This window comes from Triticum aestivum, chromosome 4B, assembly GCF_018294505.1.
Source record: "Triticum aestivum cultivar Chinese Spring chromosome 4B, IWGSC CS RefSeq v2.1, whole genome shotgun sequence".
NCBI classification, from domain to species: domain Eukaryota; kingdom Viridiplantae; phylum Streptophyta; class Magnoliopsida; order Poales; family Poaceae; genus Triticum; species Triticum aestivum.
The window spans coordinates 642,788,128-642,814,450 of record NC_057804.1 but is presented as its reverse complement, the minus strand read 5'-3'; the positions used below and the strand labels follow the sequence as shown (position 1 = coordinate 642,814,450).

Genomic DNA, 26,323 nt, shown 5'->3' with positions numbered 1-26,323 from the left:
CATTCCTTAATGGATATTAAAGAAGAGTTGCATATGATGCAACCAGAAGGTTTTGTCAATCCTAAAGGTGCTAACAAAGTGTGCGAGCTCCAGCGATCCATCTATAGACCGGTGCAAGCATCTCGGAGTTGGAATATACGCTTTGATAAGGTGATCAAAGCATATGGTTTTATACAAACTTATGGTGAAGCATGTATTTACAAGAAAGTGAGTGGGAGCTCTGTAGCATTTCTGATATTATATGTGGATGGCATATTGTTGATTCGAAATGATATAGAATTTCTGGATAGCATAAAAGGATATATGAATAAGAATTTTTAAATAAAAGACCTCAGTAAAGCTACTTATGTATTGGGCATCAAGATCTATAGAGATAGATCAAGACTCTTAATAGGACTTTCGCACATACCTTGACAAGATTTTGAAGGAGTTAAAAATGGATCAATCAAAGAAGGAGTTCTAGCCTGTATTGTAAAGTGTAAAGTTGAGTAAGACTCAAAACCTGACCACAGCAGAAAATAGGAAGAGAATGCAAGTCATTCCCTATGCCTTAGCCATAGGTTCTATAAAGTATGCTATGATGTGTACCAGACCTATTGTGTACCTTATCATGAGTTTGGCAAGGGGGTACGATAGTGGTCTAGGAGTGGATCACTGGACAGCGGTCAAAGTTATCCTTAGTTACCTAAGAGGACTAAAGAAATATTTCTCGGTTATGGAGGTGATAAAGAGTTCGTCGTAAAGAGTTACGTCGATGCAAGCTTTTACACCGATCCGGATGACTCTGAGTCTCAATTTGGATACATATTGAAAGTGGGAGCAATTAGCTAGAGTAGCTCCATGCAGAGCATTGTAGACATAGAAATTTTGCAAAATACATACGGCTCTGAATGCGGCAGAACCATTGACTAAATTTCTCTCACAAGCAAAACATGATCACACCTTAGTACTCTTTGGGTGTTAATCACATAGCGATATGAACTAGATTATTGACTCTAGTAAACCCTTTGGGTGTTGGTCACATGGCGATGTGAACTATGGGTGTTAATCACATACAGATGTGAACTATTGGTGTTAAATCACATGGCGATGTGAACTAGATTATTGACTCTAGTGCAAGTGGGAGACTGAAGGAAATATGCCCTAGAAGCAATAATAAAGTTGTTATTTTATATTTCCTTTTATCATGATAAATGCCTATTATTCATGCTTGAATTGTATTAACCGAAAACATGATACATGTGTGGATACATAGACAAAACACCATGTCCCTAGTATGCCTCTACTTGACTAGCTCGTTAATCAAAGATGGTTAAGTTTCCTAACCATAGACATGTGTTGTCATTTGATGAACGGGATCACATCATTAGGAGAATGATGTGATGGACAAGACCCATTCGTTAGCTTAGCATAATGGTCGTTCAGTTTTATTGCTACTGCTTTCTTCATGTCAAATACATATTCCTCTGACTATGAGATTATGCAACTCCCGGATACCGGAGGAATACCTTGTGTTCTATCAAATGTCACAACGTAACTGGGTGATTATAAATATGCTCTACAGGTATCTCCGAAGGTGTTTGTTGGGTTGGCATAGATCGAGATTAGGATTTGTCACTCCAAGTATCGGAGAGGTATCTCTGGGCCCTCTTGGTAATGCACATCATAAGAAGCCTTGCAAGAAATGTGACTAATGAGTTAGTTACGGGATGATGCATTACAGAACGAGTAAAGAGAGTTGCCGGTAACAAGATTGAACTGGGTATGAAGATACGGACGATAGAATCTCGGGCAAGTAACATACCGATGAAAAAGAGAATAACATATGTTGTCATTATGGTTCGACCGATAAAGATCTTCGTAGAATATGTAGGAGCCAATATGGGCATCCAGGTTCCGCTATTGGTTATTGACCGGAGAGGTGTCTCGGTCATGTCTACATAGTTCTCGAACCCACAGGGTCGCACGCTTAACGTCCGTTGACGCTAGAGTAGTATTGGGATATTTGATGAGTGGTAACTGAATGTTGTTTGGAGTCCCGGATGAGATCCCGGGCATCACGAGGAGTCTCGGAATGGTCGAGAGGTAAAGATTTATATATAGGAAGTCATATTTTGGGTTCCGAAAAAAGGTGCAGTTTTTTGGGTATTGTACCGGGAAGCTTCTAGAAGGTTCCAGAGGATTCCGGACGTCCACAAGTGGTTTCACCATGATCCAAGGGCTAGCATGGGCTGCGGGTAGGTGCCCTGGCCTTATTGGGCTAGGCGCACCAAGTCCTCAAAAGCCCATGTGGCTAGGGAAGGCAAATAAGGAAGGAGTCCTAGTAGGAATAGGATTGGACTTGGAGTCCAAGTCCTCTCCCCCTTAGCTGCGCCCTAGGTATTGGAGGGGAAGTTTGCCACGCCCCTCCACCTATATATAGAGGGGAGGGGGCGCACCAAGAGGATACACCAAGCCCTTGGTGCCCCTCTCTCTCCCGTTACTTCATAGTTCCACCGCCTCGTCCAGGCGACGCTTAGCGAAGCGCTGTCGGTGCTCTACCACCACCATTACTACCATGCTATCGTGTTGGTTGTGATCCCATCTACTTCTCCTCTCCCTCTTGCTAGATCAAGGAGGAGACGTCATCGAAACGCACGTGTGCTAAACTCGGAGGTGTCGTCCGTTCGGCACAAGATTGGTTGGATCGCTATCGGATCGCGAGGAGTACGACTACATCAACCGGGTGATAAACGCTCCCGCTTACGGTATATGAGTGTACGTATACACACTCTCCCTCCTCGTTTCTATGCATCTCCTAGATAGATCTTGCGTGAGCGTAGGGAATTTTTGAAATTGCATGCTACGTTTTCCAAACAAATAGTTTCCTACGGACCCTCCGAGGTCTTCTCCTTTGGATTTGCAATGATTTGGAACCTATGAATGGGTTGGGGGTGAAATGACCGAGATGGACCTATGAGAGATCAACTTGTGATTTCCCCCCGGAAAGTTTGTGAAGGTTTGTATGCCGTCTCAAGGTCTAACACTAGTGGTTTATAATCACCTTTGTGGTGATATCTCAAGGAGAATAGGCAACACCAAAAGGATTTCACGACACTACCATGGAGATCCATGAAGAAACATCATATGTGCAAAAAATACAAGCTTGGAATCTCATCAGGCAGCTCGTCAAGTTATGTACAAAAATGTACTCTTAACTTGGCGCAGCCGAAGAACTTCCTCAATGTGCTAAATGAACTGCATCTCCTTCATTGTCAAATGTCATTGCACCTATTGCTACTTGCCTACTTAATTCCATGTGCTATCATCAAATGTGAACGGTGTCATGGATACTCCTCGATTATCATAAATTTGAGCTATGGTTGGCAAAAATTGCTCAAGGTCATTACTGGGGAGATCTTGTGGCATGGGTGTGTCACAAGGGAAGTGAAAATTCGATGAGATATCCAGTAAGCAGAGTCAAAACTTTTGCAGGAAAGGTGTTGAATTTGTATGACAATAGAAGGAAAATAGTAACTGTAACAAAAATCATGTCGAATCATTCTTGCTGCTGACATTATTTTTTTCTTAGTTGTGACTCTAAAGTGTCCCATTAAAAGGGTGAAAGTACATCTTGGCCCCTAATGTTGTTTTAGTATTGATGACACACAATTATAGGGACTAATATGTTTGCTAAGTGTACACTCAGGTGTAGTCCCTTAGAGAAACTCTAACGCGCGCGGACCTCCGTTTGGGTCGTTGCAGACGGAAAAAACGGCCGAACACGCCAACCCAAACAGATGCGCGCCCGCTTTTCGTCCGCCTGCCGATCCATTCCTGGCCCAAATTTGAGCCTCATTTGCGTCGGCGCGGACACGAAACGGACGCGTGCGATGCGCGCCTACTCCCCCTTGGCCTGCCAGCCGGCGGTACAACGACCATCATTTCCCTCCACTTTCCCAACCCCCTCCCCGCTCGCGCTCCCAGCCATGGTCGACGACGCGCCGACCCTCGATGCCGCCGCTAGCCTCGCCTCCGTCGCCTTCGTCAAAGGCATTCCCCACGCGCCCCGCAAGACAGCGGCGCCGACCAAGAAGAAGAAGAAGCTGACGCGGAGCGGGCCATGCAGTCGGCGAAGCAAAATGATCGGAGGCACGTGGCGGACGCAAGGGATGAAGCGAAGGTCGTCGCCGCCTTCTCCGTCGCCGCACAGCAGGAGGAGACTAACGCCTGAGTCGCCGCTGCAATGAGGGAGGCCCTGATGTACCTAGGGTTGAACCCTGGCCAGCACGGGCTCATCAGCGCCAACATGCCCGCGGCCAGCACGGGCTCATCGGTGTTTCCTCGCATGGTGCTACCAGAATCGCCACGCAGCCGATTCCCGGCTTCCACGTCTATCCGCAAGCTTCCCGCTTCTTCGGGAAATGCTCGCCAGACGTGAGCATGGTGGCACTGTCCACGCCCGCGCCTGCCCCCGTGGCCATCAACCTCGACGCCACGCTGCTGGCCAGTTCATCATCCTCTAGAGGAGCGAGGAAACGCCCGCGGGAGATGCCAACCGACATGCTCCCCGGTGCACACAACCTATTCGACAGAATGCCAGCCGTTTCATCATGGAGAACATCATCTTCAAAGGTGGTGTTGCGGCCGCTACCTCCGCTGGCGGTGCTTCTGCAGCTGCCTACGATCCCGTGGAGACCCAAAGCCAAGACGGCCAAGCGCCATTCACGCCGTCGAGCTATGATCAAGGTGGCATGGAGGACACACTCATGCAAGATCAGGTCGGTCTGGGTAGCTTCCCGCTCGACCAGGAGTTCCCAAAGGACTATGACCTCGAGGAAGAGGATGATACGGACATCGACGGGGAGCCTTTGTTCGAGCACGAGCTCCTCAACCAAGCCGGCGCGAAGCCGAAGTGCAAAAGCAAGCGGACGAAGGCATATACCCCGTCTGAGGACAAGCTCCTTTGTGAGTGTTGGAGGGGCATTGGGCAAGACCCCAAGGTCGATGCTGAACAAAAGGCATCAACCTTTTGGATTCGTTTGCATCACGAGTACCATGAACACAAGAAGTTTGCATTGTGCCAAATGCAAAGCAAGCGTGGGTGGATGTCCCTCTCTAAGCGATGGAGGGTGATACAACAAGAGTGCAACAAGTTTTGTGCCACCCTTGAGACCATAAAGGCACGCCCCGTGAGCGGCATCGGCATGCAAGATAAGGTATACATGTGCCCCTCTTCGTATCCGTTTCCGTTTTCATTTATGCTTGCATGTCCATTTGCCCATATGCTTGCATGCTATTCATTTGTAGACATTCCAAGCTTTGGAGGCATTCAAGGTCCAACATGACGACAAGTCCTTCCACCTCTCCCATTGTTGATGGTCACCAAGGGGGAGGAGAAGTTCAAGGCGCAATATGCCGCCCTCATGTCGTGTGGGGGGAAGGAAGCCATGGAGAAGCTTGAGGAGGGCGAAAAGCCACGGCCGCGGGGGAAGACCAACTCTAAGAAGGAGGACAAGCACGATGCTGCGTCGATTGCTTTGCTTGCAAGCGTGGAGGACATGATGAGCAAGAAGGGCACAGGGAGTAGAAGCGCCGGCAAGACAAGGAAGATCAAATGAACGCCTTCATGGAGATCCAAAAGGGGAGGCTTGACCTCAAGGCGGAGAAGCAAGCCAAGATGCTTGCGATGGAAGTGGAGAAGTAAGCCAAGATGCTCGAGATCGAGGCCACCAATGACAATAGAAAGGCAAAAGAAGTGGCGCTCGCTAGCATGATGATGGGGGTGGAGATCATGAAGGTGGACCTGAACACCGTGTCGCCAATGAAGAGGCCATGGTTCGAGAAGATGCAGGCCGACATGCTCAAGTTCGACAACGAGTGATCTATGGCGGAGAGCGCCATCCTTTTTTTGTATGCTGGCAAGTGTGCTGGCAAGACCACGGCCGAGATGACGTGGTGGAATTCCTGCCCCTTTTTGTGTGTTGGCATGTTGCCGACCGCTGGCAAGTGTGCCAACAGAACTGTGTGGTGGCTTTTTTGGAGTCTGGCATTGTATGTTGGCCGCTGGCATGGCGACAACATGAACTTTGGCCGATGGCATGGCCGCTGACATGATTTATGGCCGCGGGCCTTTTAAAATTTATGCGTAGACATGAAATGGGCCGCACGCGTTGGGCACACGGCCGGCCCAAATCAAAAAGAGGGCGGACGCCGAGCGGGCGGCCGATCCAAATGGACAAACAGCGGACAAAGCACGCGTCCATTTGGGTCGGCGTGTTGGAGTTGCTCTTATGCAATGTGGTGTTGGTTTCCTTTGTGGATTCCCACCTCTCCAACGATGCGACTATCTCCCCACCAAGGAAGTGAACATCGGAATAAATCTTCGTTTCCCCGTGCCTTCGATTGTCCCTAATCGTAGCTCGTTCATTTGTGTTTTAGTTTGGTCCCTTGACCTTGCAAGCATCATAAATATTGTAGAGACCTATTCACGCCCTGGCCCCCTCGCAGATCCGTCTCGATCCTTTCAGACAGGAGGAAAGGGCATGAGGCAGTGGAGAGATACAATATTGCAGGGTCAATGCTTGATGACTTCATATAATACCAAACAAAGAAACTACAAAACTTAGACCTAATTGTATCATTTTGCTATTTTCACTTTCTGGTTTAAAATCCACTAACTAAAATGAAGAAAACTAAACCATAATCAACATTTTGGGATATTGACCTTTTTACGTACGTGATGATCAAATTGGATGAATGGTTGAGGACATCACAAACAATATTGGCCTTTTTTCTCTGTTTTTCGTATACACAAACTTCTGAATAGTCCCTTTTGTAATATTGCCAAATGAAATAATCATACATTAGCTACTGATTTATCATTCTTGTCTCCACTCTGAAACAACATTTGTTCCTTTGGATTTTCTTCACTCGAAGGTACCGATTCTTTTCTCTTTCCCCAAAGAAAAAGATAGAGCCCAGCTAGAATCATGAACATGCCTAGAACACTGCATGCATGTAAACAGATCGATTATTAATTGCAAGGAAAACTCAGCAACAATTTTTAAGAAAATAATGTTAGTAATTGGCAATGCATATCTTGGCATATACCTACGGTCTTAAGAACGTTAGCCAAAGTCTGCACTTATTAACATAGGATGGAGAGAAGTGGTAAGCATACCTCCCAACGGACAGATCATGGCCGAGAAGCAACGAGTCGAGAATAGTAGTGAAGAACACCGTCACGGCGCAAAACATGGCCGGATAGGTTGGCCCGCGCTGCGTGACGACCCACGAAATCATCACAAACTTGGCAGCAGTGTTGAGTATTGCCTGCAGCAAGATGTAAATGAGGACCTTCAACTGTGAGCCACAAAGTGAACTGATGCACAACAAAAGGAATAGCCGAATAGTTTTACCGAGTACACAATGGTGAGCAAGCTCATGTTCCATTTGAGCGCCCATGTTGCCTTCTCTCTGTTCATGGCAACCCCCACGACAGCCGTTTGGATGCTCGCCACGAAGCATGTAGCGACAGTGGACCAGTACTTGTATGGGAACACTTTTAGCATCTGAGCCTGCTCATTACAAACTCATATATAATTAAGCTGTATTGGTCACACTTTGCTTAAGAATTAAAAGAAAGGTAATACTCCCTCGGAGGAGTAGTTGAATTTTGCATGAAATACCTGTACACAATTAATGATATATAGGTAATACTATTTATTTGAGACTTTGCAATAGTGAGTTGTTGCTTATATGTTTGTTATATACCTGTACTGTGTACCAAACGGCGAGGCTGAGGCTGCTGGTGATGAGCAAGATGGTTCCACGCACATGGTGGTGACCAAAAGCAGCTCCGGCTTGCTTCGGGTGGTAGCCGATGATATTTGTGGGCCAAAGGTGCAGCACCTTGCCCTTGTACAGGCTGATCACCAGCGTTCCTCCAACGCAGACTAGGGTTCCGACGACCTTGATGTTCCCCACCAGGCTCCTCATGTCCAGTGGCTCCTTCCTGAGAAAAAAAAACAGTCGGTTGCTGCAGTTCCTTCCTCTATGGCCCCAATATTCCTAGTAGGCGTTTGTAATTACATTCCTACCAGGCTCCTCTTGTTTACCTGAAAATGACCGCGAGGATGAAGGCGGCAATCGGTATGATGTTATAGAAGTTTACCGCGTATCCTGGCGATGTGTCTCCGAGGCCAATGTAGGCGAAACCAGGAACTGTGAATCTGGAAGGTGAAAGCAACAATCACTACTACTTTGTGCGTAGATATTTATCAGAACCATTGCCGAACTGAGATGATGTGAACGAAATGACTAACCCCACAAGTGCACTGGTGAAAATCCATATGAACGCCTTCAGTGTAAGCTCCTTGAACCTCCCTCTACATGAGGTGATGAGGGTAAGTAAACAGATAATCATTTGCAAAATATTGCTATATCACGACAAATTTTGATAATTACTTGCCAAATGTTCGCTATAATATGACAACCATGAGAAGGAGAGAAAAATATGCTAAAATAACAGTAGTTAATTAGAGCTAACTTCTCAAAGAACATCGCCAAGGGGACGGTCAAGATGGCGCCAAGGAAGAAGCGGTACGTGAGCAAGGTCCAAGCAAGTGACCCGCTGTCCACCACCACCTTCGTGAGCAACACCAACCCTGTCGTGAAAATTTGGATCAACACCATGAAGATGGCAGGCCACCATTCCTTCACGTTCGTCGAGGCCCCCATTACTGTCGCTGGACGTACGTGGTGGAGAGTTGGAGATAGCCTTCGAGCAAAGTGACAAGGAGGGAGTGGCAAAGCTACGGGGAGGGAGGGGAGATGAGTGCTGGCTCTAACAACTCACCAAGTGCTTGTCATTCTTTATGTGTGAGCTAGTGGCGTGCATGTACAGAGAACTTGTGTTTGCAAGATGTCTACACCCTCTAATTTCTCTCTTTATGTTTGAGGGATATATAATAGTTATTCCTCAATCTCTAAACAATAAATATTTGAATATGGGTGGGCGGTGCATGCTCTGTTAGCTATACAGAGAACTTGTGTTTGCATCTAATTAGCTATACTTTCAACTTTCTAATCTTTCAGATTTAGGGCCTGCTCTGTTAGCTACATGCCTCCAATTAATTAATAAAGTAATTCCTAGTCTTTTGTCGTAGACTTGGTTTCATTCGAGTAATGAGCTAAACCTCTATCATGTACCCCCTCCAATCCAAATTAATTGACACAACTTTAGTACTAAATCTGTGTCGATTAATTTGGATCGGAGGGAGTAGTCTGAAGGATACTAGTGGAATTTCCTTGTAAGCCTTTCGTGGTGAAATACTACTCGTTCGGCGGAGGACTTCCAAAGACATCGTGAGCTAAACCCATATTGGTAAATAACCACATGAGAAACATGCGTTTGTTGTCATGAAAGGCTAGTGAGATCCCGGGGCTGGACTTGCACGGCATCGTGGCAGGTGGCCGGCGATGTGAGAGGTCCATGTGACGGCTTGTGTGGCAACGATGACGTTGGTGAGCGATGGTCTGGTAGCAGCAAGACCTTGTTAGTGGGCTTGGCTACGGAGTGTCTGAGTATCTTCGTCTTGGTCTTCGCTTGTTCTGAAGTCAGAGCTGCTATGCTTTTTGAGCCTCTTCATTTGAGTGGTGTACGATGACCTGGAAGGGGCGGTCCAATGGTCAAGATCTTCTTCGGCGCGGGTCTTGCGCATCTCCTCTCCGGAGCTCATCATCAGAGTCGGAGCTGCCTGTTGCTACGCGAGGGTCGACTGTTTAGCATGGGCCTACATGGGTACCGGCATCTGTTTCGACGAGGACTTCGTTTGTGGAAGTTCGATGGTAAAGTCAGAATCGCAGGCTCGTGGAGGAGTGATGACGATGATACCTGGTGAAAACCTCGGCTTTGTGTTTCTTCGTGTGGGTGGCCAGGTCGCCCGGTGTTGCCTTTGGCCGGCGAGGTTCTCGTGTGTCGCTTGTTCGGAGGGGTCTTGATGGGTCGTCAGCGGCGAAGTCAGAGTCGCCTGCTCGGGGAGAGGTGACGATGATGACATTGCAGGCAACCTCGGCGGTGTCCTCTTCTCAGTGGTGTGTGTGGTCTCGTCAGTGCCAAGTCGACCGGGGTGCCCTTCCTTGTGGGCGTGTTGTAGCCAAGGTTTTGGTTACCGAATGAGCCAATTTTACCCAGGGGGATGGATAAACATGGTTACCACGGTTACCGGGAAATACCGAGAATATTTCAAATGAATTTTACAGTTGAATTTTGAATTCAAATAAATGAATGAACGAACACTCGAACCAGAGACCTGTCAAAACAGGAACTAGGTTGCTATGAACACATCAGAATCAACTCTCATGGCATTAATTAGATCATACGCACTTTACTACAAATGGAGCGTTTAAATTCAAAAATTTCAAAAGAATGGTATTTTTTGCTCGGTATGAGGATTTATTGAGGGGCACGGAAATATGCGGTAACCATGGGAAATCTTGAAATTTTGACCAGTAACCAAAACCTTGGTTGTAGCAGTTTTCGCCCGGGTCTTCGTTAATTAACCGGGCAACTTGTTACCCATTTTCTTTATTAATGAGATGAGGCAAAGGTTTTGCCTCCATTTCGGGAAAAAGGCTAGTGAGATCCTGTTTTTTTTTAGAGAAATAGCTGGACTTTGCTACATATTTTTAGAGATTTTTTAAAAAGATCCTGGGAAAATATGCGTGGGATCAGATTTGATATGCTTATGGTTCAGACGCCTACAAACCCAGTATAGCTTCTTTGTCCATCAGTAAGGAAGATAAACAACCTATCTAGCTAAACACAGTATAGAAGTAACAGAACACATGCTGGCGACACGGTGAACGCAACGGACAAACACGCCATAGACAAACACAAACCATATATTTGTCCAACGGGGAAGAACATAACAGATCAACATAAACGCAAAGATCATACATATTGTAATTTCTGATTATGAGGTGGTGCTAATGTATCCAATTAGGTTTAATTTATGAGCGTAATTTTGTTGTTGTGGCCTTCAGTGTTACTTGTAGACCATATTGTTTAACTTTGTGACAATAATTATGAACAAATGTTATAGGTCTTTGCAAAGGTTGATTCCCAAATGACATCCGAGCAGCTTTGTAAAAAATACAGAGCTAGGGAGCTCCTGGGATGTAAAAAATACAGAGTTTTTTTTTTTGAAATGTTTTGCTATGTTTGTCGACGGGGGTGTAGCCCTAGCCAGTACCACTACTTCCCCTTGATTCCCTAAAGATGTGATGACCCTCCATACTACTTATAAGGCGGGCGCCCAAGGTTGCGTTGTGGCCATGGAAGACTCGTGAAATAGATCCTGGGAACATATGTGCGTGGCATCCATATCAGATTTGATATGCCTACAGTTCCCACTGCCAGACCCAGTCTTCGGCCACCAGGAAAGAAGAAAAATGGCCTGTCAAGCTAAACTTGCCTGGAGAGTGGAGACTACTCCCTCAGTAAAGAAATAGTCTTTCGTGATCTAAACAATCTTATATTTTTTAGGAGTACATGCTAGTGACACGGCAGCAACAGGCAAACACAACATGCCATCCACCCATAGGCACACACGAACCACATATCAATATAAGTGCTAAGAAGGAATTCGATCATGTCACGTCATGAATATAATCGATCAGAAATGCATGCACACATAAATTAATAAGTGCTCCCTCTAACAACTGTGTACTAAACCAGCGAAAAATAATATGGATCGGAGGGAGTAATAATAAAATCTTGAAGATGAGATGCATGGGCGGTGAGTAGAGCAGCGATGACGTACGGCTCAAGGATGAGGGCGAGAGGGACAACGAGGGCGGCGCCGAGGAAGAAGCGGTAGGTGAGGAGGGCGAAGACCATGAGGCCGGCGTCGACCACCACCTTGGTGAGCAGCAGCTGCCCAGTGGTGAACAGCTCGATGAGCACCATGCAGATCGCCGGCCCCCACTCCGACTTAAACGACGACCCCATCGATAGATTCTCGACGATCGAGACGACGAGAACTTGGTTGATCAGCCAACAAGAGAATAGGAGTTCTGTGATGCGAGTTGCGAGGGGATCGAGTGGGATGGGCGATCGATGCGCCAAGCAGTGGACTGAAGTAACAAACTAGGCCGGGAGAGATTCTTGTGGAATCGGGCGGGCGGGCGGGCGAGCTGCAGGCCGTGTGACCCATTCTTCGCTCCTAGATTCACGCTCAACTGCTACAGCAAGTTCAGTCTGCTTGGTAGAGAGCAGATTCAGTCAGTCTATTGGGCCGATTCTTTAGTCGGACTTTTCCTTTTTCTTTCAATACTTCTGCTTAGTTTGTTTTACCTTTTATGTTTTTTCTTTTTTTTTGTTTCTATTTCCACCTTTTTGTTGTCTATTTATGTTCTTTTTCTTCCTGGATACTTATTTTTATCATCCTTTTTTAGAGTACATGAATATATATTCAAAATGTGTATGCATATTTAAAAAAAACTAGCTATGAACTATTTCTAAGAATACATGAACCTTTTTGTATATACAAACATTTTTAAATACACGGTGAGATTTTTATTCATATGTACAGACATCAACACTTTTTCATTTTCAGCGATACTATTTTTTGCATGTTAAAAACTGATTAACAATATTTTAAGAAAAATCTTTGAAATAAAAATTAAATTATCCGGTTCGAAAGCAATTATGGTACACACATGGGGTTTGCATGGTCGCGCCTCTTCTCTTCTTTCCCACACCTAGTGCTGCACCGGTGACCAGGACTTCCCTCCAGCGCTCTCTTCCATGTCGTGTTTGTTGGGTTGTATGTTCCTCGCTAAGCTAACGCCTTCTCGAGTTGCCCCCCCCCCCCCCCCCCCCCCCCCCCCCCCCCTTGTGTTTTCATTTGGGATCCATAGTTTCCACAACTTTTGCACTTTTGTTTTCCGATAGTTAGTTATCCTCAACAAAAGATGTGCTATTTGATCCTCATATTATAAGCTTTACATAAGAGGCTTGTTTGAGCTTAAATCTCATTTCACTAGGAAATACCTTATAGTTAGATGTTTACCAGTAGCGTTGGGTAAGAGCCCATGCTATTGTTAAGTAGCAGTAGCGATGGGTAAGAGCTCACAAATATGGTTCTCTATATGCTTTCTTTCTTTCAACTCCCAAAAGGGGTCCTAAAAAGATTGGATTATTTTAGATCCAGATTCTTTTGGCAAGGAGACAGTGAAAAAAATACAGGCTGGCCAAATGGAGCGTGGTTAATTTGTAGGCCGAAAGACCAAGGAGGGCTCGGAATTCATGACTTGCAGGTCAAAAACGAGGCCCTACTCAGTAAATGGTTGTTCAAACTTCTTACTGAGGATGGTGTTTGGCAAACCATGCTGCGCAACAAGTATCTAGGTCAAAATGCGGTGTCCTAGGCATTTTGGAAACCTGGTGATTCGCACTTTTGGGCTGGCCTAATGGCAGCAAAGAAACATCTCTTTCGCTTTGGGTCTTTCGCGATAAAGGATGGGTCAGAGATTCGTTTTTGGGAAGACATCTGGCTAGGCAATGCCAGTCTCCGAGAACAATATCCAGGCTTATACAACATTGTTCGCGATAAGAATAATACTACTGCGCAAGTGCTCAGTTCATTCCCGCCGAATATTTCGTTCAGGTGGGATTTGTTTGGCCCCCGACTTGTGTCATGGCATAATCTTTTATCCCGATTGGATTCGATTAACCTGACACAAGGCCGGGATGTGTTTCGCTGGAACCTTACTACATCAGGGTCTTTCACTGTAAACTATATGTATCGTGCGCTCACACATTCTGAGGTACCAGTGAGTAATAATAAGAAAATTTGGAAGTCCAAGATTCCAGTAAGAGTAAAAATTTGCATGTGGTATCTTCGTAGGGGGGTTGTTTTAACCAAAGACAATCTCGCACGACACAACTGGCAAGGGAGTAAGAAGTGTTGTTTTTGTACTCATGACGAAACAATCAAACACCTCCTTTTCCAATGCAAGTTTGCACGTTCTACGTGATCAGTCATCCAAATAGCGTCAAATTTGTATCCGCCCACAACTGTTGCCAATATTTTTGGTCATTGGTTGGACGGTGTTTCAAATAGGTTCAAAACGCTAATAAGGGTGGGAGCGTATGCCTTAATTTGGTGGCTTTGGCTATATAGAAATAATTTTGTTTTTAATGGAAGAAATGCTTCTCCTCTACATGTTATTTTCCGGTGTACGCAATTGCTACGTATGTGGTCTATGTTACAACGACCGGAGGATCAACCGCTGTTCAAGGCGGTGTGTATGCGATTGGAGCAGGTGGCTATGGAGGTTTTTTCCCAACATGGGTGGCAACATAACCTTCGGATCGATCTACCACCTTCATCGACATAGGCATAGTGTCGGTCTATAGGGCTCTATTGTTGCCGATTTGTCGGTTTTTTCATCAATTTTTGTCAGACCTTCATTTTGGGTCGTGTGCATCCTAGTTATGCAGAGGCCGGGTGTTACTCATAATGCTTTGTATCCGCTTGATGCTACATTTAAGATAATAAAATCGCCCTTTATCAAAAAAAAGAGCACACGCTACAGGTATGTTTTAGTAGCAGCACAGAGTGACATAAAACACGCTGTTGCTAAGTGGGCCCTATGGTAGCTTGGATCGAGCCAGAGTAGCAGCGCGGGGTATACTACCTGCCCTACAACTAACCATGTAGCAGTAGTGTAGGTCCTGTACTCATTGCAGCTACTATCTACACGTATATCCATTCTGTTAGCCTCACTTACTAGTAGGGCTTGCCACCTAGCCTGTGCTGCAAGTAACTCGATAGCAATAGCATGGGCCCATTTCCCCGTGCTATTGCTAAACCACATTATCCTCTTCCGCGCCGGTCCTCAGTCTCCCCCTCACTCTTCCTCTCCACTCTCTCTCGCCGACGGCCCTCCCCCTCGCGGGTCAGCCCTTTCCCCCGCCGCCGGTCCTCAACCCGCCTTCCCCGAGCCTGCCATCGTCCTCGGTGGTGGTGGAGGACCTCTCTGCTATTGGTCCTCACGCCCTCCCCCCTGCCGGCAGGCCCTACTGCCTCTCTCTGTCGTCCTCAACCCCCTCCGTCGTGGCGCCGTTCTAAGTCCCCTCCGCCGCAGGTAACCTTCCTCCTCTTTCTCTCTTCTTCTCTGTTTTTCTAGGGTTCATGCTAGATAGGTCAATATTGGATGATAATGGCAGTAAAGATGGCCACAAAGTATGCACACTAGGGTAGACATGGCATCACATAGTCCAATTCTTATTTAGTTTTATTTAGGCCAATTTTTTCTTTAGTATTTTTTTGTTGTATTTAATGTTGTTATATTTAAGATTATTTGGTTATCTTGCTATATTTAGGGTTATTGCGACTATATTTAGGTTTTTAGGCTAGATTGTTGTATACATTGAATATATGATGACTAGGGTTTCTTCAACAGAAGAAATATTATTTGGACATTGAATCCAGGTTAATTGATATAGCTGATTTCCTAAACTAGAAGAAGTATTGTTGCTACCGATTCGGGTACATATCCTAAGAAAACATAATAGCTCAAGGCTAAACCATAACTACTAATTGTTACTCTAGCTAATTGCCTAAATTAAGAACATCATGGCCTTTCAACTTTCCCTCACATGTTTAAACGAACTATCTTTTGACTTACCCACCACCGTTGGTAGGTCGAGATACTTTTTCGATAGGGTTTCTGAATCAACACCCACCACCATTTTGTACTATTTGGACACGTGTATGTGTATGGTCATGTTGACCTTGAGCTGTTGTGTATGTGGTGCCAAAGATGGCCACATATGTCTCTTTCTATTGCAGGGAAACTCCGAGTGGCCTATATTTTGCTGGAATGTTGATCCATTTTGTTCCGGCAAATTTCAGGCGCTCGATATGTCCTGTTTTAGCAAAGGTCATGCCGAAATTTTCCATGAATTTTGGCATGACTTGTGCTAGAAAGTAGGATATGTCGAGTGCCCGTGATTTGCCGGAACAGGAAATTAAATGACACTCCGGCAAAACATCAAATTCATATGTCTTGTTGAAGATTTCAGTAATTTTTCATTAAGTTTATTCCAGAAAGACATAACATAAAACATGATGATTGAATTAAGTAACACAATGACGCAAACCAGCGCATGCCGAGGAGCGAGATGGAAAAGAGGTAGGCAAGACACAACTGACGCACACACACATGGCATAGTTCTTACCGCGGCTCCGCTAAAATCAGAAACATGACGTTCCGAAGCTGGAGGTGGAGGAGGAACATGCGTGTATGTGCTCTCTTTTTAAGCTTTTAGCTAGTGGTGCGTGGAATAACTCATCTTTTAAGTTGGTCTTACACATCCTGTGATGTGACTAAACTTTTTACACACCTTTTTATGCATGAATGGGCCATATGAGACTCTAAGATTTACTATGAATTATTGGCAATATTCTGAAATATTAAACGGGCTAGGCCTAATAATTTCGACATATCCTTTCAATACAAATTTTATATATCTGACTGAAGACAGAAGTACTCATGTATTTTTTTTTTTGAATTTTAGGCTCATGTATTTTCAGATATAAACACTCATGTATTATTATTATTATTTTGGGCGGAAGAAAACAATTGTAGCAAAATGAAGCAAATGTCTGGCTTGCAAAAGGCCAACACGGAGGCGGCGGAGGCCTGCATGCACGCCGGCTTGTTGTTGTCCTCTCCCTTGGCGCCAAACAACCAAGAGAATAGAATGGAAGCTCCCTCCGAGCAGAGCACCAGACCATTTCTTCCTTCCAATCGTCCTGCACTCGTCTTCTACTGCCCATGGACATGGATGGTCCCGACGACTGGGTCTGGGTGCGCCGGCCGGCGGAGGAGGAATCGTGGCGTCCATGGACGGCCGAGGAGGAGGAGGAGCGGCCGCTCAAGGTGACGTTCTCGTCGCCGGCCGAGTACTTCACGGACGCGGCGCCGATCGGCAACGGCAGCCTCGGCGCCATGGTTTGGGGCGGGGTCTCCTCCGACAAGCTCCAGCTTAACCGTCCGTGATTCACTAACCCACTTGCTTCATGAAACTGAGTTCAGAATTGTAGATCAAGGGTGTCTTGTTTTCTGAAGATAGCAAACTGAGTGTGAAATGCATGAATTAGATTTATGTTTGGTGTATTTTGCTTGCGCCCCCATCTGAACGCCCGCCAGGTGTTCGACAAAATGCACCGAGTGCTGCGCGGTGTCCCCGCATATCCCCCTCGCCTTAACGTCGTGGAGTTTAATTCGGCTATGCCATGATTTGATGTTTTAAAGATGGGGGACAGAAATGATGTGCTACAATCTTTCTCCTGCCAGATGATACAGTATGGACCGGCGTGCCAGGGAACTACACCGACCCAAAGGCACCGGGTGTTCTTGCGGAGGTGAGGGGATTGGTCGACCAAGGAAGGTTCGCCGACGCCACGGCTTCAGCCAAGGGCCTTTTCGGTGGACAGTCCGAGGTATGTTGCCTTTAGTTTTGCCTTTTAAAATATACATTCTTTTGCTGGCTAAATACAGTGCCCCAATACATCTGAACTATGAAACTGACGATATTGCTAATGATACATACTCGGGTTTATACTGCTTTCTTGATACATTGGTTCTTGTTCTGAAGGTATACCAACCTCTTGGTGACTTAAATATCGAGTTCAGCACCTCGGATGAGGTGTATGATTCTTACAAAAGAGAGCTTGATCTACATACGGCGACTGCTCTGGTCACATACGTCGTCGGGGGAGTGCAGTACACAAGGGAGCACTTCTGCTCGAATCCACATCAAGTCATCGTCACCAGGTTCTCAGCAAGCACACCAGGCCATGTCTCCTGCACACTGTCCTTAAGCAGTCAGTTAAGCCACAGCGTCACTGTAACCAATGAAAACGAGATGATCATGGAAGGTATATGTCCAGGTCAGAGGCCTGGGATGGGAGACAACGGTGGCGATAATGCAACTGGCATTAGGTTTACAGCTTCTCTGGGTTTGCAGATGGGTGGGAGCGCGGCAAAAGCTACAGTGCTGAATGACCAAAAGTTGAGGCTTGACAGTGCAGATTGGGTTGTTTTCGTAGTTGCCGCAGCATCGTCGTTCGATGGGCCGCTTGTTAATCCTGCAGACTCCAAATTAGATCCCACATCTCTAGCTCTCAGTACGCTGAGTAACAGCAGGAACTTCACATTTGATCAACTTAAAGCAGCCCATTTGGATGATTATCAGAGCCTTTTTAACCGCGTGACCATACAACTTTCACGAGGATTGAACGACGCATCCACTTTGGTGGCTCGAAAAGATAGACCAGAAGAAGTTGCTGAAAACATCAGGACATCAGCAGATAGGGTGAAGAGTTTTAGTACTGATGAGGATCCTTCTCTGGTTGAACTCTTATTTCAGTATGGTCGCTATCTCCTCATTTCCTGCTCCCAGCCTGGAACTCAGGTTTCTAATCTGCAAGGAATCTGGAGCCAAGATATTGCACCTGAGTGGGAGTAAGAGCTTTCTTCCTTGTTATTTTTCTTTTGATTCATACTTTCAGTTGTTGATCTTGTTTTCTGACCATATTTTCTGGTCGATATTAACTTAATATGCTGAACACTTACGTGCTCTGCTTTTCAGTGCAGCTCCCCATCTGAACATAAATCTACAGATGAATTACTGGCCAGCACTTACTTGCAACCTTAGTGAATGCCAGGAACCATTATTTGATTTCCTAGGATCGCTTGCGGTTAACGGGAGTAAAACAGCAAAAGTAAGTTCCGGCTCTGATTACCGGGACTGGTGCTGATGAGACATGTTCAACATATTAACAGTTATTGCAACTTGTGCCTCAGTCATGAAAAGAAAGAGACATCGCATAATTACCGAACTTCATACCTCCTCTATTGGAAAATACAAATTGTGACACGATGTTTTAAGTTAGTCTAGATGTATATGTCCTATTGCAAATACCTCCATGTTTTTTTAGGACAATACCTTCATGTTATTCTTTTCTCTGTACTTTGGAGCATGCTGCAGTAAAATCAGTTCCTTTAAAAAAAGAATCAGAGCCATTTGTCCCGTTTTGTAGCAACATTGAAGTTGAATTTCTTTAGCCTGATTCCTTTGGCCTACTTATTATGGGGAACTATGTGACTGTGACAGGTCAATTACCAAGCAGGTGGATGGGTAACACATCATGTGTCGGATATATGGGCAAAATCATCGGCGTTTCTTAAGAATCCAAAGCATGCTGTGTGGCCTATGGGAGGGGCCTGGTTGTGCACACACCTGTGGGAGCATTACCAGTTTTCACTGGACAAAGTAAGCCTCAAATCGTTGTACTACTTTCTTATTTCAGTTCACTCTCCAATGATATTGTCTTACTATATCTGACTTGACAAGCTTTGCAAGGATAATTTCTGGATCCAAAATCCCATCCTGTAAGAATGTTAAGGTTCCCCAAACTTTAAGAAAAACATATCTGAATATTTGCAATCCTTGTCAGAGATACATAATTAGAACATCAAATATTCTTCAAACTTTTTCGCAAAATAGTTATTTGGTGGTTCGAAGGTGTGAAATATTTACTGTCTTGTAAGATATTTTTCAGGACTTTTTGGAAAACACGGCATATCCATTGCTGGAAGGCTGTGCCAACTTTCTGGTTGACTGGTTGATTGAAGGACCTGGAGGTTATCTGGAAACCAATCCTTCAACTTCTCCGGAGCATGCTTTCGTAGCTCCTGATGGTAAGCCAGCAAGCGTGAGTTACTCGACAACAATGGACATCACAATCATTCGGGAGGTTTTCCTTGCAGTCCTTGCATCCGCTGAGGTAATTAAGCGGCAATCACTTGTAGTAACTAATTTTAGCACCATGGGGTAATAGCACATGTATGTACTGTAATCGGTTGATCGTGTAGCTTTTGGGAAAAGCTGATATTGATTTGGTTGAGAGAATCAAGAAAGCGCTCCCAAGACTTCCTCCCATACAATTTGCAAGAGATCGTACCATCATGGAGTGGGTAGGTGCTCAAAATGCTAAGCTGTTCTTTTGCTTTTCACTTTTAACATACCCTGTGTTGTAGAATGATTTTTGTCATACATGTTAATGCAGGCACTGGATTTTAAGGACCCAGAAGTCCAACATAGGCACGTGTCGCATCTCTTTGGGCTTTACCCTGGACATACTATAGCCATGGATAATGATCCTGATGTTTGTGAAGCTGTTGCCAATAGCCTTTACAAAAGAGGTTAGCTCAACTCAAAAGCTGGACACATTGGACTACAATTTGACACATTTAACTAGTTTTTCTCATCTCTCCCTTTTGCTTGACAGGTGAAGATGGCCCCGGATGGTCAACTACATGGAAAATGGCGTTGTGGGCGCGTCTTCTGAACAGTGAAAATGCATACAGAATGGTTTTAAAGCTGATCACCTTGGTTCCTCCCGGTGGTAAGGTTGAGTTTGAAGGAGGACTCTATACCAATTTGTGGACAGCACACCCACCATTCCAAATCGACGCAAACTTCGGGTACATTGACCTCCCAACTCCTCACCATGGCATCTGAGTCTTCAGAAACTGAAAAAGTATTTCTGATCCCTCTCTTTCTGTTCTGACAGATTTGCAGCTGCCATTGCCGAAATGTTGATCCAGAGCACACAGAGTGACCTATACTTGCTCCCCGCTCTACCGAGAGATAAGTGGCCCATGGGCAGCGTCAAAGGGCTGAAGGCCCGTGGCGATGTAACTGTTGACATCCGCTGGAAGGAAGGGGAGCTTCATGAAGCGGTGCTATGGTCGTCAAATGATCGAAATACAGTCGCAAGGCTGCATTATGGCAAAGAGGTTGCTGCCGTGACGGTTCGTCGTGGTATTGTTTACAGGTTCGGTAGTGGATTGCGATGTCTGGAGACATGGCCACTCTGCAAATGACTGTCCCGTGCCATGCACTTGAAAAATGCTTGAATTAGTCATTTTTCATCTTTCACTATTGGACACAATGTTACATCGAGGGACACAGCTACTGCCAGTTTGACTGGGGAGTTTGAGGACCAATTTATCTTAGCATTTTGTGACAAAAATGCTGCTCATATATTGGAAATATGCTACTGCTCCTTCTTCAGCTTTTATTTACATTCTTTCATTGAGCATGGATAGAATTAGTTGAAGATTGTTAGGATGTGCTATATCAAACCACAAAGAGCTGTAATGAGAAAATAAAATGGGGAGTTCCTTACATGATGGTGAATAAAAAAATTCTTCTATTTCAAGGTTTGTTTAATAATTTCAAGATTTCAGGAAAATATTTGAGAGTCAAGTTTTCTCAACTTGAAGCACCCAAATCTGAGTCAAGGGAACTTGAGCTCTGGTCCGACTGCCCCATAGGATGTTTAATAGGAGGCCACTCCTTGGGCGGTAGTTGCGATGATCAACGATGATATCATGATTCTCCGGAAGTGTTCGATGTGTAGTTAGGCCGAGTAAAAGTGGGCGTGCTACCACACATTCCTGTAACTTGTAAAATTACCCTCTTCTTATATGCAAAAGCAGAGCTTCTTCTGCTAGTTCAAGTCAAAATGTCACACCCTTGTTCCTTGATTTGCACCCTAGGCTCTCTACCGTAGCTGAGAACAATTTATGATACGTACGCTGCGATCCTTGGTGGACACTGCAATCTTGAATTTGCAGGCAACATACGTACGCACGCATGAACCAAATCGACGACAAATCGCTCAATACAACAACATGTTCTGCTTATCCTGCTGCTTTTGCGTCATACTATCTCATAGTATAAACAAGCAACACAGAAATCCCAAATCAGCAATGTGGAATCGAATAAAAAAACCAGCCTGAGAGGGTAACAACAGCATCCACTAGCACATGCATACCCTAATTTAATTGTTGCAACTCCAGTGGTCCAACGTACATGCATACTCTTTGTTCACACATAATTCTTTTTGAGAATAATAGCTTTCGATTTAAGTCACTTTGTTCATCCATAATACATCCAAAAATAAGCTTTTAAATTCACGCAGCAACGGCGCAAGGAAATCATCTAGTTTGTATAAAGTGCACATCCACATAAACTTATGAGCTCTTTTACTGTACCCTGGTACTTCCATGGCATTGACCGGAGTACCAAACAAATCTGGCCGTCCATGATGAAGGGTAACTTAGACATTTTACGAATGGTATTTTGGGATTTCCACAATAGAGGCCAATCGTTCAGTTTGATAGAAAACGGCTGTCAATCGATCCTGCATTCAGCCGTGAGGCCGTAAAAAAAAAAAAGCGGCGCCATCGCCAGCCAGATTCAAGATTTCTCTTCACTCCATCAGAATTATTGTCGTCGCCCGTAGCAATCTGCACCTAGGATGTCTCCGTTGATTCTGCGCTGGTGCATCGTCTAGTGAAAAGCATGAGACAGTCAATCCATCCGCTGCATTCCTCCAGATCCAGGATGCATTACTAGGCTTCACAAACCCGTCCATTATGTTCAGAGGTTAGAACGTGCCAGCGTTCGATCTGATTGTGGAGGACACAAGCATGGCGGCAGCGGCAGGCGGAGCAAATCGCAGTGGCGGCGGCGTTCGCAGACGGAAACGAGTGCAGCGCGGCGTTCGTACAAACCAGAGGTTACAAGGGGGAATTTCAAAATACCATCAAGAGAAATAACCATAAAATGATTGATGCGATTACTGTTTGCCCCTTAGATTAAGGTACTCCTTGACTCTTCGAGTCAGTACTCCGTGAAACAAAAGATGGGAGTACCGGATCATACTGGCCATTGGATTGCCAGAAATAGACGGCTTATATTAATTTAAGGGTACTGTAAAAGAGCTCAAACTTATTTCTCGAGCAACTGCGTATGACATAGCAGCAGTGAAGACTGACAACAGACTGATATGAAAAGCACAAGGCAAGGCAGCAGTGTGGCATCAGCAAATACTCCCTCCGTCTCAAAATAAGTGTCTTAACTTTGTAATAACTTTAGTACTCCCTCCGTTCCATAATGTAAGACGTTTTTGCAAGCTATGTTAGTTTGCAAAAACGTCTTACATTATAGGACAGAGGGAGTACAAAATTGTACTAAGCTTGAGACACTTATTTTGGTACGGAGGGAGTACATGCATTACATATAGACTGCTCAGCTCCTTCCTTCCTCCTGTTCCCTGGGACTGATGGTGGAGTTCCCGCCGCTAGCGCCGCTGTTTCGTTGCGCCAACATCTGCACTCCATCGACAGCAAACCAAAGCTTGTTAACAAGTCTTTGTGCATGGATTCAGAGGATACAGTAGTATCCTGTCCTGCTTTGCACACCAAATAGCCTTGTGAATAGTGTTCCTATTGATTGAACTCTAATGCCAAGTTCTCTTCCAAAACTTAATTTCCTGTTTACAAGTGACAGACAGGGTCTATTCGGATGTCTTCATTTTGTCTGTCATTGCAGCTATGGAATGAGCTACACAATTCTCAGAGAAAATGACAACGCAACCCACTTGTTGCCGATTCCTGTGAAGCCAGAACATCTGTTGACTTCTTCTATCTTCACATCACAGGAGACTTCATCCAAGTATAGTTGTAGACAACCAAGGTTTATACCATAGTAGCACATCTACCTAGCTTTATGCTGAATCTAAAAATGTACTAGCAGCGATATATGAAAATATCAATGACAGCCACATGCTGCACTGTGAAGATGAGTTTTTCATTCTATCTATTTAACATATCATTTACCAAGATATAGGGACTAACACATTTAGGACCATTGTCTCAAGAGTCAATATGCAACTACATCATTGAACTATCTCTAGTGCTTAAGAATAGGCAATCGAAATGAAAGATACTTACCTTACACCATTAGGTAGGAGAATTTTTTTGTTAAGGAACCAGTGATTGCTTATGTCTAGTTAGATCATCGAGGGCGAACTAAGATCATGCTAAAGCCATGAGCTGTTGAATTAGTTGAAATGGCCAAAAACAGAGGCATTTTCCTGATGGCCCAAGGGTGCAACAGAAACCAGAAACTTGATTCTTGGCTACAAAAGTTGATTAGAAACATCAACAGAACCATTTAGGTGTACCTTCTTGGATTTTATATTCTCCAAAGCATCTGTGAGTAGTTTCTCTAGTTTCTCTAGCTCATTAGCATCTGCGTCATCAGCATTGTTTTGAAGAGACCTTCAGGATTGCACATAATCAGCATTGGGCTAAATGCAGGAAATAACATACTCCCTCCGTCCAGAAATACTTGTCGGAGGAATGGATGTATCTAGATGTATTTTAGTTCTAGATACATCCATTTTTATGCATTTCTCCGACGAGTATTTACGGACGGAGGGAGTACTACGATATGTCGTGAAAGGTATCTGAGAGCTACCAGGAAGCAATCTCTTTCAGCCTTGACTGCATATTTGAAGGATCTCCCCCCTGGCTCAGGACCAACATATCATGTCAGAGATATATGTGGGTATATAGACAATCTTGCTTAAAAAGTGTATATAAATAGTTATACAATATGGTTATCCTTGATACAGAATGGTGTAATTACAACCTAGACCTGGATTATAGAGAACATAGATGACTTGTTCAGATAAGCCAGTGCTAGTACATTATAAAACTGAACATATTTGCATTCGTTTTGCTGGTCATGTGCATAGGCAACGTAATCCATGATTACAAGCGTACACTTCATCATGCGTGGTGCATTTCCATGGTAATAAAATTCAGAAATATAGACCAATTAAATCTGCAGAATGATACTACGTACTCCCTCCGTTCTTAAATATTTGTCTTTCTAGAGATTTCAACAAGTGACTACATACGGAGTAAAATGAGTGAATCTACACTCCAAAATATGTCTATATACATCCGTATGTGGTAATTCATTTGAAATCTTTAAAAAGACAAATATTTAAGAACGGAGGGAGTACTTGGCAGCTTCCACTCCTAAACGAGCTCTAAGGTGTATGCAATAAGAAAAGCTATATAGAGAGAGATTAATTTACATTGTTGGTGCTTGCACCGCCTTCATTCAGGTTCTTTCCGGCTCCTCCAAATGCCTGATAGCGGTCGTATGTATCTTCTATGCTGAAAACAAATGGATAATATTATGGAAACTGTACGTTCAAAGCTTTAGAGCATCTCCAACAGACGGACAAAAATTTCACACCCTAAAATAGTTTTAGCGCGTCACTATAGCACTTTTAGTGCGCCGGACCCAACATTGGTTTACCAGATGTCCAAAAACGAGCGTCAAAAAAACACGGAGTATAAATTGTGAAGCACGCGCAATTCGGCACCTCAAATTTGCAGCATGCGATAGCGTTTTCAGCACGCGTCCAACCCCTTTTTTGCACGCACAATTTTATAGCTTCTGTTGGAGCTGTCCGGCACCCAAAAAACCCGAATTTTAGCGTGCGGAGCAGTTTTTGGGTGCCTGTTGGAGATGCTCTTAGGCAGGCTTTGACTAGCAATTTCAAACACAGTTCTATCAAGTATAGTGAGAAAATAGTACAATTCCTCCGATCCATATTAATTGTTGCTAGTCTAGTACAAATATAACAACAAACTTGTTATGGCCAATTATCTACATAACAATTGCTGGAACGGATATATATAGGTAAATAAATAAATAAACAAAGCACAGCCTGTATATACCTGGAGGAGGCATACTCGTAAAGCCTGCCGGCGGGGGAGAAGACGAGCAGCGCGACCTCGGCGTCGTAGAGGAGGCCGAACTCGAAGGCCTTCTTGAAGAGGCCCGAGCGGCGCTTGGAGAAGCGCACCTGCCGGCTCGTCCGGTCCTCGATCCGCCGCAGCTCAACCGGCCCGCGCCGCGCCATCCCTCGCCTCGCCTCCTCCGGCTGCCGCTCGCTCGCTGGCGTATGTCTCTCGCTGATTGGATGGGGGAGAGGAGCGGGCGAATATGAGAGAGAGGGACGGAACGGGTCCCTCCATGAGGTTGACGAACCACCAAGCTGAAATATCTGCGTGAGCCCTCCAGTGAGCCGAAAGTGGTTAAATTCCGTCAAGATAAGGATGCCGTTCACGGCAATCAAGGGGCTGGCGGCTTGGCTTTGCATGGCCCATCGCGCGATCGGATCTGAAACGGCTCCACGCCCTCTCATGTCATGGTCACGTGCCACGCCAGAAAAATCTGAGAGTTTGTCTCGTCTGCACCTTCCATCTGATTTTTTCTCTCCCACATTTCTCAAAATAAAATAAAAAAATAAAAAATAGCAACATAAATCGATGCTTTTTCAAAAGGGTCTGGCTATATCTCATCTAGATGTGAGATAAT

General features: G+C 44.9%; 3 protein-coding genes across 4 annotated transcripts; 1 reads left to right on the top strand and 2 right to left on the bottom strand.

Moving 5' to 3' along the window:
- Positions 1–6,737: 6,737 nt before the first annotated feature.
- LOC123089550 (WAT1-related protein At5g64700) lies at positions 6,738–12,125 on the bottom strand. Of its 2 annotated transcripts, none has more exons than XM_044511200.1 (7): positions 11,808–12,125; positions 8,307–8,369; positions 8,100–8,213; positions 7,756–7,996; positions 7,401–7,559; positions 7,163–7,314; positions 6,738–6,989 (listed from the first exon to the last, which is right to left on the bottom strand). In XM_044511200.1, the coding sequence occupies exons 1-7, from the start codon at positions 11,993–11,995 to the stop codon at positions 6,839–6,841; spliced, it is 1,068 nt and encodes a 355-aa protein (XP_044367135.1). In that variant the 5' UTR covers positions 11,996–12,125; the 3' UTR covers positions 6,738–6,838. The 2 variants fall into 2 exon arrangements, with proteins under 2 accessions (XP_044367135.1, XP_044367134.1); XM_044511199.1 differs by lacking the exon at positions 11,808–12,125 and adding an exon at positions 8,531–8,837.
- Positions 12,126–16,702: 4,577 nt separating this feature from the next.
- On the top strand, positions 16,703–21,258 carry LOC123093802 (alpha-L-fucosidase 2). The gene is made up of 10 exons (XM_044515856.1): positions 16,703–17,050; positions 17,356–17,501; positions 17,657–18,525; positions 18,653–18,785; positions 19,178–19,336; positions 19,626–19,850; positions 19,939–20,040; positions 20,133–20,268; positions 20,355–20,550; positions 20,640–21,258. The coding sequence occupies exons 1-10, from the start codon at positions 16,834–16,836 to the stop codon at positions 20,950–20,952; spliced, it is 2,496 nt and encodes an 831-aa protein (XP_044371791.1). The 5' UTR covers positions 16,703–16,833; the 3' UTR covers positions 20,953–21,258.
- A 1,594-nt stretch (positions 21,259–22,852) lies between these two features.
- LOC123093801 (MADS-box transcription factor 51) lies at positions 22,853–26,015 on the bottom strand. The gene is made up of 5 exons (XM_044515855.1): positions 25,681–26,015; positions 25,029–25,110; positions 24,401–24,450; positions 24,105–24,201; positions 22,853–23,248 (listed from the first exon to the last, which is right to left on the bottom strand). The coding sequence occupies exons 1-5, from the start codon at positions 25,863–25,865 to the stop codon at positions 23,168–23,170; spliced, it is 495 nt and encodes a 164-aa protein (XP_044371790.1). The 5' UTR covers positions 25,866–26,015; the 3' UTR covers positions 22,853–23,167.
- Positions 26,016–26,323: the final 308 nt, after the last annotated feature.